This window comes from Asterias rubens, chromosome 3, assembly GCF_902459465.1.
Source record: "Asterias rubens chromosome 3, eAstRub1.3, whole genome shotgun sequence".
In the NCBI taxonomy this organism is placed as follows: Eukaryota; Metazoa; Echinodermata; class Asteroidea; order Forcipulatida; family Asteriidae; genus Asterias; species Asterias rubens.
Window position 1 is genome coordinate 13,798,428 of NC_047064.1, and position 11,765 is coordinate 13,810,192.

At 39.2% G+C, this 11,765-nt stretch overlaps 1 protein-coding gene across 1 annotated transcript; it reads right to left on the minus strand.

The window, feature by feature from the left end:
- Positions 1 to 1,073: 1,073 nt before the first annotated feature.
- Positions 1,074 to 10,226, minus strand: LOC117288509 (aminopeptidase N-like). The gene is made up of 10 exons (XM_033769397.1): positions 10,148 to 10,226; positions 9,225 to 9,313; positions 8,720 to 8,853; positions 8,136 to 8,333; positions 6,959 to 7,044; positions 6,328 to 6,447; positions 5,371 to 5,544; positions 4,276 to 4,410; positions 3,234 to 3,312; positions 1,074 to 2,251 (listed from the first exon to the last, which is right to left on the minus strand). The coding sequence occupies exons 1-10, from the start codon at positions 10,168 to 10,170 to the stop codon at positions 2,102 to 2,104; spliced, it is 1,188 nt and encodes a 395-aa protein (XP_033625288.1). The 5' UTR covers positions 10,171 to 10,226; the 3' UTR covers positions 1,074 to 2,101.
- Positions 10,227 to 11,765: the final 1,539 nt, after the last annotated feature.

Consider the following 11,765-nt stretch of genomic DNA (forward strand, 5'->3'; position numbering starts at 1 on the left):
AACGGATATTTGGGTTAAGGCTTAATGTTACTTCATAATCAAATATAGCCAGTGTGCAATGCAATAAATATAGTAAAGTGTTAATTACATCGTTGTTATGATCGTTAATTAAATCATTGTAAATTTGTCAAGGTGTCCATGATTCCATTATTGACTGACTCCCTGTAACATTTGGATGAAACAACGGTGCATAAGTACTGTAAAGGGACATGTTGCCTTGGATCGGTCGAGTTGGTCCATGAAAATTGTTTGAAACCGTTTGATATGAAAGGTATAGTATGGTCGGAAAGATGTTTTGAAAGTAGAATATAATGATCCTCACCAACATGCCTCGAAAATGCGTGGTTTTCCTTTTACGCTGCGAACTAACCACGGTCGGCCATTTTATGGAGTTAGTTATCTATTTAACCATGTACATTTCATAACAAAACGGTTTCAAACGCTTTCCATACAACTTGACCGATCCAAGGCAATGTGTCCCTCTACAACAACCACACCATTGACACCAAACAATTGAAGATCTACCGGCACTTCTGGGTTAACTATCGATAGACCAGCGCAAAGGTTGCAATTCACGAAGGGAACAAGGGTTGGTGAGACATACATTGTTACTCTTTCGGTAATCCATTTTAGTTCGGTTCTGTTTTGTCCCTGTTTACCGCCATTACTGTGATACTTAATGTTGAACTCTTTGCACTCTTGTATTAAACGAGCCCATTAAGTTTTCATTCATAGTTGACACGGCGAATTTGTAATTGAAATACAAATAACATTGCAATACCTGCAGTGTCAAAGGTTTTCATAAAACGCACACGAAGTAATGTTTATCCATGATTGTGGCTGTAATGCACATTAAGCTCAATTGTTATGTGAAAACGACTACATCTCAGTTGAGGGAACTGTTTAAGTTTAAAAATATATATATATTAATACTTGATCATGAGAACAACCACAAACGACAGCCTTCAAGGTTAATGAGAATAGTAGTATAAGCTCAAAGCCAAGTTATAAATAGACATGCATATAACACGAAGACACGCATTATCTTGTATGCAGGAACTTATATTTCGCTGCAGAGAAAGGCGACTCTAGAAAAAGGAAGTATTCCAAAATATTCTGACGGGAAAGTACCGATGGTACAACCAGGACGTTTCAATGATAACATGGAACTGAAGGTGGCGCCCTTTAGCGCATTTTCAACTATATTTTGACTGATGTTTATTGAACGCTGCATGTAGTTTGTATACAATAATCTATACAAATTTAAGCCTACATAGAAAATTGCTTATATAAAGTGTAAAATACTAAATACTCACATGTAATAATGACTGAAAACTGTGAGCTATACAGCAATGGTTGAGGTAGGCCAACCATGTTTTTGTTCCTAAAATTAATGGTACATTTCAGCGGTTTCCGTTGAGTACAATTTTTTCAAAGTAACCGTTCACCTTCGGTAAGAAATATAAGCTCATACTGTCCCAGAAATTAGTAACCCAAAGCCTTTGTTTAAAAACAATTACAACATTTACAGGTGTTTTTTACGGCCAGATGGAAGTGTTTGTTTATGTCACATCCATTATAAATCGTTATGATGTGAGACTTTTGATCGCTAGGTGGCAGCAGACTTACAAAGTTAAGTTCCATAATTTACGTAGTGCTGAGCGTGCGTGCATTGAGTATACGTGGTAAGTCTGCTGCCACAGCGTCCTAAAAATCCAAAATTAATAGCAAGTTTGAGGAGCTTTCGATTCGGGACGGTTGGGCGTACAGGACGGAAAGTAACCAAACGCGGCGGTCCAGGCGCTCACGCCCATCCTACTGTAAAGCTGTTTCGATTTCTAGCTAGAACGGTGTCACCGCCAAATGATCACGATTCAGTGCAGTGCCTAAAAACGTGTACAAAATGAAACCACTTGGTCATGCTTACAGAACGGACGCTATTTTCACCCAAGACTGTTCTCAAACTCTGCAGGACGGAGACTTGTTTAGTTTCGCGCACGCGCAGATTGTTCTTTCCGTTCCCTTACCGTCCCCTTTTTCCTCCCGTCCCAAATCGAAAGCTCACTTTTATTCCCGTAAGCTACACAAGTTCAGCCAGTGCTCAGTAATCCTTTATTTTTATGAAGCGTTCTTCTTGATAGGAAAAGTGATCGATCCATTGAATGTTTCGTCTAATATTAAATTCAGCCGAACCGAAGTCGTATCTATGCCGCAGCCGACCAAGATCACGAGCAGCGGAAAAGTCGATTAACTAAAACAAAACATATTATGAATACACGTTAAACATTAAATGTTGAACATCAGTTGAATTAATAATTGGCTGTTTTTTAATATTTTTTTGTTTTTCTTCTGCAAAACAGGGCCCAATTTCATGGCTCTGCTTACCGTAAGCACAGAATCGGCGCTTACGGAAGCAGGGAATTATTTGCTTACGGCAAGCGTAGTTCGTACTCAACGTTACTAGGCATTCTACGCTTACAAGGCTAGCGCAGAAATTCGGCGCTTGCACGTATAAGCAGGGAATCGTGGTCGTAAGCGCGGAATTCGGCGGTAAGCAGAGCCATGAAATTTGGCCCTGATAAACAATAGTTTGGATGTTGTTCGTTATACACATTGTTTGAGCAGACCCTGGTCTCCATAGCTGGATTGTGTGCAGTCGATAGTTGTGTGGTGTCAGCCTCGGATTTAAAAGCGTGATGAATGGACTCAAATGGTGAAATGTGTGGATTAGTTTATGTACAATACTAAAGGCTGTTTTGTTTTGTTTTCACGTCGCCACGACGCAAGAAAAGGGAAGTTGAGAGAGTTGTTCATCAACAATACGCATGCACACACAGTTGACACAGTCCCCCTCCCCTTCATAAATATCAAATTTATTTGAATTATCAATTGAGTTTACGATGGTAAAAATTAGGACACCGTACATAACTGTTTTCTTTTTATAAAACTAGGGTGTTAAAACTACATAACATGTGTTAAAGAAACAATATGTACAGCTTACGGTGTGAAATTACACACAATGAATATTTCGGTTATTCCAATACTCGTTGTTGATTTGATTCTCTCTTGTGTATTATATGTGATAACACCCATGCTGCCGATTTTAATACCCCGGTTTGTGTCATATCGGTACAATTTGTTTAAGTGAAAAATTAAAAGTGTTTGGTCCCATATTATAATTGGTAATTTTGTTTTAGCCTGGTCGAAGTGGTGTTAGATTAGTTTGAACTTACCTCTTGAAGTTTACTTCTAGTGTGGAAGAATGATGTAATTGCTTCAATGAGGTCGGTCATGGCAAGGGGATCGTGTGCACTAAAAAATGATGAAATAAAATCGAAGGATCTTAATGTGGACGTCTTGCTTACGATATCCCGCTTTCTTGTCATTTAATTTACTATTGTCATGGAGATTTTGATTGTCTCCAAATGTTCCGCTCTTGATTGTCTGCAATCTGGTTTAAAGGCCTGGACACTATTGGGTTTTACTCGGAAAAATGTAGCATAAAAACTTGGTAATATTAGCTATGGCGAGCTGATGGTAGTATACAAATTGTGAGAAACGGCTCCCTCTGAAATAACGTAGTTTTTGAGAAAGGGGTAATTTCTCACTGAAATATTTGAATTGAATTACAGACCTCAGCTGAGGTCTCGAATTCAAGCATCTCAAAGCACACAACTTGTGCAAAAGGGTTCTCTTCCATTATTTTCTCGCAACTTCAAACGACCAATTGAGTTCAAATGTTCAAAGGTTTGTTATTTTTGGCATATGATGAGACACACCAAGTGAGAAGACTGGTCTTTGACAATTACCAAAGGTGTCCAGTGCATGAGTGGTGTTCGAAACTTTGCGCGTTTCGTTCAGTTACTCTGAAGAAAATGAGTAGTATACTGTTCAAGATAAGACAAGAGCTGTTCGAAACGTCGAGACCAAACCGGATCTTTTGCAGAGCCCACCCTCTCACATAAGAGATTAAGAACATGGTTGTGCCTGCGAGTTTTCTATTTATATATAGTTAATCTGGTTTAACTTTAAGGATAGAGTTCAGTATTGGCGGTGGATTTTAGGGAACTCAAAGTCAACATCCAAGCCAAGGGGAAGTCCCTCGACATGTCAGTCGAGTATTACGATTGCATCACCCTAGTGGCGGTTTAAGTGGTGATTTTATAGCTAGAGTTATGGTGTATTGGAAAACTCCCTTTTATGTTTTATCCTAAATCCCTATAGGATTTGAAGATAAGGGGAATAATAAACCAACGTGGTATTTAATATTATTACCTGGCGTTTAACCAATCCCAGTGTGTCTGTACGTAACGCCATGCAAGGTCTCGTCCAATCGGATTGGCTGACAGTGACTTTATGATAATGATCACATCCAGTTCATTTGATGAATCTAGAAGGCTCACAATAAAGCTGGAATCAAACAAGAACAAAAAGTTTGTTAAATTGTTTTATATACCGATTTCCATGCGGTTCGTAACTGGCAGTCTAGATCTATAGCAGCCTGCGTGCTGCAGCATTGCAAACTTTTAAATACAATCATTTATTTTCATAACGAGACCGTCTGCACCATTTCACATTATAGGTGATACGATAGTAAACCAAATACTGGGTAATTGATTTCGAAGACAACAGACCTAGTTCCTGGACCATACAGTCTTCCGCTCAACATCTTCCTAATTCATTGTTTTCTATATAATGGCATAAGTTGCTAAAGACTATGAGAAAGTTGTTGCAGAACTCGGGTTGTACTTATAGACTTGACTCAAGTCCCAATCTCGTGCCATCGCCAGAAAACTATTGTTTTGTGATTCTCTGCATTCGGGGACCACATTTTGACGGCGAGCGTGCACTGTACTGCTTGTTTGCTAGTTATAGCGCGATGTACTTGGGGACCTCTCACAAGAGAACGGGACTTGAATCAAGTCTAGGTAGTACTCCGAGTCACAACTTGCTCCTGTTGTTGCTTTTCACAGAGGAGATCTCGGGATTTGTATTACCAAACCATAACATTAATGGGTCTGGGTACTTTTTTTACGACAACAAAACACATTTTCCAACGATTTACATTAAACTCACACAGTTTGGGGGTAATGGAAAGTTTCAGAGGTGTTGTATTGAGCAATGAGTAATAAAACAATGTCATGAAAATAACTTTCGTCTCCTCAGTGATCATGAGACAAAAATTATTTCAGCATGTAAAAACGTATTTTCATGACAATGTTTTACTAATTTCTCAAAAACTACAGCACCTCATCAGCTAAAATTTCAAGGTTTGCTTTCTACTATCATTATCTTAAAACGGTGTAAGTTTAATGTGGACATTGTGATTTGTGTGTCAACCATAGAGCTATATGGTGTCAACAGACGTACTCATTGAGTGCAGTGATATTGGTCGAACATGTCAGTGATACACCAAAGCGCGTTTTCTCCATGTAGTCTGTGGCATCTTGCATCAACTTCCATACAAGATCCCATTCTACCTGACCACCATGGCGAACTCCATTACACAACACCAAGGATCGAAGGGCTGGTTTCCACCTGGAACTAAAAGTAACATTATTTAAAATTGATCTATTTTAATGATAACTAATGGTGGCAAAAACGCTCAAAGATGCTAGGTCCAGACTCTGCCTGATTTGCCCCGAATGTTATAGTACATTTAAGTTTGAAATATATATTTATATTAAGTCGAGAAAATTATGGGCTTTCATTTAAAGGTAGGGTCATAGATTGGTAAATACTCCACACATTTACTGGGTAAAAAGCACTGCAGTTTAATGTTATATCGGTTTGTTAAAAATAAAACGTTCAAACTCGGCAGCCAGGCAGCCAGAGGCTGCACAATTATACACTGTACTTTGAGGAAAGATTCCCTTTGAATTGAGACACTAGTTTTACCATTTAACCCCTAAAACATGTGAAACTTAGAAGAAACAAGTCATGCATAAATCGTCTCCAGATTTCTGAGGGTTGGTGTCCGTTCGTGAGTGCTGCGGCTATAGAGATGCGGTTGTTATCCGCTGTCACCTCGCTAATGTAAAGGGTCTATGTCCTTTTTGTGGGACAACAAAAAACACAATGTCCACAAACTTACACAGTTTGAAAATAATGATAGTAGAAAGCTTCTCTGAAAATATTACTTGCTGATCAGTTGCTGTAGTTTTTGAGAACAGTTGTGTCTATTTTCTCAACAAGTTGACACTGTAATGAGTTTGATAGTAATTTATTCTGTCTTATAGTTTGTCTATAAACCCATGTATGACCATATGACTTTGAGGTATTTCACACAAAAATCGAGCTCTGCAATTTGAGTCAAACTTGACTTACGCAGTAATCGGGTCGGTAATCATTTCTTGAAAGAGTCCATTTGCCCGCGAGACACAGTCAGCATTGCCATACAAACATGCAAGTGACGTTATATCAAATTCTTCCATCACTGCGTGGCTTCTGAAAGGCGATCAAAAGAATGTCTAAGATAAGTCTCAAAGGCACTGGACCCTATTGGTAATTACTCAAAATAGTTTTTGGCATAAAAACTTATTTAGTAACGAGCAACGGGGAGCTGTTGATAGTATAAAACATTTATGAGTAACGGCTCCCTCTAAAGTAACGTAGTTTTTTAGTGTCAGGTACTTTCTATTATCATTCAAGTATTTTAATCTGATAAAAGACTTCGGGTCAGATGCCTTTTAAGGCACCTGAAAGCACAGCAATTTATGTAAAAGGGTGTTTTTTATTATAATATTCTTCTGCAATATCGATGACCAATATTGAGTCAACATTTTTGCAGATTTGTCATTTTATGCATGGTGTCCAGTGTCTGTAACCAAGTACAGTTTTCCGGTTCCGTATTTTTTTTTTTTTTAATATAACCGTAAAGTTCCAAATGGTGGTACATTCATTCAACAGGAACATACATTAATTTATCAATCGGGCGAATTGCGTTATTGATTATTACCTTGGGGTGACTGTAGGATCAATTAGAGTTGTCTCACTCCAACCTGTTTCCTTATAAACGTGATTGACCTTCTCCAGAATGGTTTTCTTAAAGAAAAAACACGTAAACTAGTAAATAAGCGCAAAGAAAGACACATAAAACAAGCCGTGGACCACAGTGTACACATTGTACGTAGAGTTGGAAAATGTTATTCCAAATTCGCTGCATCCACACATCAGGGCCCAATTTCATAGCGCTGCTTAACAGTTAGCAAATTTGCGTGCTTACTTTCACAGGTTAGCAGAAAAAATTGGGCGGCCATGTTGCGTGTTTACCGTGGATTTGCATTGTGACGTCATTTATACACCGGATCAAAATAAAGGTTAGCATGCCTATGAAATGGAAATCGGACAGTAAGTACAATAAGCAGCGCTATGAAATTGGGCTCAGATGAGGACTCAAACCCACAGGCTCCTAAAGACTCAGTCACAGTAGTACTTGAGTTTGATACCATATAAACAGCTCGGCCTAGAAAGAATCATCCCCTTCTTAGATGCCAAGTTTACCATTGTATAGAGGCTTGCCGTATTGGCTCAGTTGATGATATTGTCGTGTTGTCTCAGTATTGTCGTATTGTCTCGGTTGTTGATTGTCCCGTTTGGGGTTTCCTATTGTAAAGTATTGACTAATTGTCTTTGTTTTGGAATTATGGCTGCCACCGAATTGGAAAAACTTGCTTGGTACACTATAATTATGACAATGCAAAACAAATTGAAAGTGAAGCCAACAATATACAATAATATTTGCACTAAGTTATTGTTTATTGATTTTTTATAAAATACTCAAGAAGTTTGTATTGGGGCTATTAAAGGATTTGGGTACTTTTTGTAACACAAAACACAATCTCCACAGATTTACATTAAACTTACACAGTTTGAAGATAATGATACTGTAAGGCTTCCCTTAAAAAAAACACTTGTTTTGCTCATTTCTAAATAATAAAAAAAAAATTAAAAAAAAATACTACAGCACCTCAGTGTGTAATATTTTAACGGATGCTTTCTACCATAATTATCTTCAAACCTTTTAAGTTTAAAATAAATCTGTGGACATCACTGTGTTTTGTGTTCTACAAAAGGTACTCATCAGACCCTTTAAGAAAATAGTCCCGGATACATTCGCAGTCATAATGGCTCACCTGAAGAAATGGTCTTGAAGCCCGCCCTCCTTCTGCTATTAGGTTAAGGTTATACAGATCAAACGTTAACACAGCTTCTTTTGTTGAATTCCAGAAGTACTGTTTCAGCTTCATATATATCTCACGAGGAACAATGTCTTTAACACTAAGATCCCAGGTCTGGGAGAGCAAACCTCGGCGATTTTGAAAAGAGAAGACCTGTGTTGAAGAAATTGTTGGAATTTGTGTTGGCTGCAGACAGTGTAAATATATTATACACGTGGGCAAATTTCGGATACACAAGTTCAGAAATATCTTTTATCAAAACTTTAAACATTTAAATACTTTTGAATGATTGGCATTGGCTTTGAAAAAAAAAATGAAAAAAACTTGTACAAATTGATTCCCATTTCCTTATTGGTATACATGAATGTATCAAACTAGAAGACAAGAAGTATACAAACGAAGAGATCTTGCGAAGGGACATAATGTTGCCTCTCCTTAGAACCTTAATAAACTGCACTCCGACAACTGACGTTGAATGAAGTATTCTACTATTACGGGACGCACTTTACTTCACGGCTACTCAGTATTATTATACTCACAAGGGGGTCTATCTTTGCCTGGTCAAGAATTCGTTGCCAGTTTTCACTGTCGTAATTCACATAATAATATCCCGTCTGTAAGTAGTTGGCTAGGTACCAATCCTCATCAGCTGCACCTTCGACATTGATTAATGCTGAAAACCAGAAGAAGAAAAAACATGACGAATTAGGTCTTTAGTACCAGTCAATTAATAACAAATAATGCATCGACCCATCACTTTATAGACTTGTGGACAAGTCGTAAATGGTCCCACGCGGTGAGATAGTCGAGTTGTGGCGGTGCTCTTGCGAGGTGACTGCTCTTGCGCGAACTGCGCTGGTTGCCCGACTTCTCCCCATAAAATGGGATCGTAGTCGGTAGAGCAGTAGGAGATTCAGCGGGAATCACGGGGAGAGTCGGAACGCTATCACCGCGACAGACATTTAACTACTTGTCCACAAGTCTAATCACTGTACTGCTTTGATAAAGGGTAATATTATTACGTTAAGACTGAAAGTTGTTTACTTTCGTTGTTCTCTGGTTCCAGAAACAGTTTTGCCGGGGTTGATGGAGCGGACCGATGGACGTAAGTAAGCGGAATGTAGTAACGCTCTCTGCAAAAACACATACACAATAACTCATCATGGCTTCATCGTGTCATAGCTGTGTAAGTAGTATACACAGCAGGGTGTATAAAGATTCCTCTTCTCACAAAATAAATTAAAGTAAAACATTTTCATCTTCCATTCCCTCAAGCTGCAGTGTTTTATCATGTTTCTTAAAGACCTGCTTGAACAAAAATGTCAAGTCGTGAACTTGACAAGTCAAGTCGTGTTTAATTTCACTTAAAAATTTTCAGAATAAGAAAATCGAGTCATATAATTATAAATAGATTTCAATTGAGTAAAAAAAACCCAATCATTTCGAATGCCCTTATATCCAGCGCTTTTCTGAGAGATTTGCAAAAAGCCCCGTTACTTAATCACTCTCAAAACGTCATAGTTGGGAGCTCCAATTTGTAAAGCCGCTTTGTTGCAGCGTGGAGGTATAACAAAGCAAACCTCCCAGGCATGACGTAAACGGCATAGACCTTTTCGCAAATACTGGGGCGCGCGCGTTAAGCTTGGAATTAGGTGCATTGTGGTCTAGCTGGTATCCAAATTTGATCCATATCTATCCCACAATGTACCTCATTCAACAGTCTGCGCTTGCGCATTGGTATTTGCGATAAGGTCTATTGTCCTTTGACGTGCGCCATCAACGGCCAAAGTCCTATATAGTTTTTCAAAACCTTTAGATTGGGGCCTGATTTTTTAATCAATAATTACGAAAAATTCAGAAGTGTACACATATCAAAAGTACAATAAATTAGGAACAAGTTAAAATACAACTTCCGTCGAAAACATTCCGCTCAGGTAGCTTTTTAAATAAATGAACCAATGCTATACCTGAACGGTTCCGGCAATTGCATGAATCCAAAATAAGCTCTTTCTTGAGTGACAATCAATGTGTTTGAAACAGTTCTATTGATAGTCACAAGAGGAACCCCAGCCTGCAGGGTCCACGTGTCCATGATCTTCTTCATGTTGTGCTTTCCATTGTCTTTATCAGCCTGAATAAAAATGAGGTAAAACTATATAAGACATTTTCTAACCAATGGTTGTCCTTGCAGACAAGTAAAAACAGCACATACAAAGATACGAATTAGGAAACAGAAACACCCAACATGAGGATATTAACAATATAGTGATATGAGCACAAGTCGCTTATTGACCAGCTTGCATGAAACCTGGACAACTGGTACTCGGAATCGGACAACTGGCACTTGGAATAAGGAAACTGATTAACACGCCTGACACTAGGGCTCGAAACAAGACACCTGGACCTCGGATAAGACACATGGACCTCGGAATTAGACACCTGGACCTCGGAATTAGACACCTGGACCTCGGAATTAGACACTTGGACATCGGTATAAGACACCTGGACAGGAGTTAGACACCTGGACCTCGGAATAAGACACCTGGACCTCGGATAAGACACATGGACCTCGGAATATTAAGACACCTGGACCTCGGAATTAGACACCTGAACCTCGGAATTAGACACTTGGACATCGGTATAAGACACCTGGACCTCGGAATAAGACACCTGGACCTCGGAATTAGACACCTGGACATCGGTATAAGACACCTGGACCTCGGAATAAGACACCTGGACCTCGGAATAAGACACCTGGACATCGGTATAAGACACCTGGACCTCGGAATAAGACACCTGGACATCGGTATAAGACACCTGGACCTCGGAATAAGACACCTGGACCTCGGAATTAGACACCTGGACCTCGGTATAAGACACCTGGATAGGAATAAGACACCTGGACCTCGGTATAAGACACCTGGACCTCGGAATTAGACACCTGGACCTCGGTATAAGACACCTGGATAGGAATAAGACACCTGGACCTCGGTATAAGACACCTGGACCTCGGAATAAGACACCTGGACCTCGGAATTAGACACCTGGACATCGGTATAAGACACCTGGACCTCGGAATAAGACACCTGAACCTCGGAATAAGACACCTGGACTTCGGTATAAGACACCTGGACCTCGGAATAAGACACCTAGACCTCGGATTTAGACACCTGGACCTCGGAATCGGACAAACGGAACTCAGAATTGTGCATCTGGAACTCGAACTCGGACAACTTGGTCTAGAGCTCGGACAACTTGGACTCGGAAACGGACATGTGACACTAAGTATAAGACCCAGAACAAGAGAGACTCTGTTAGTTTTTGACTGACTATATAATTATTAAAGATATTAGAAAACAAAATAATAGGTTTTCTCGGTCAATTTCGGTAAATGAGCAGCCAATTTAACCACCAAGCTATTCCACTTCGCGCGAAATCAATTGCTACTAAAAAGGGTCATTCTGTTTTGTTTTATGATTAGTCAAATGTAATGTTACATCATTTGATTTACCAAAATAATTATTCAATTTAACAATTCATCAAAGAAGCATTCAAATTCGCAGACGCTTCTTGAGGAGTGTGTGT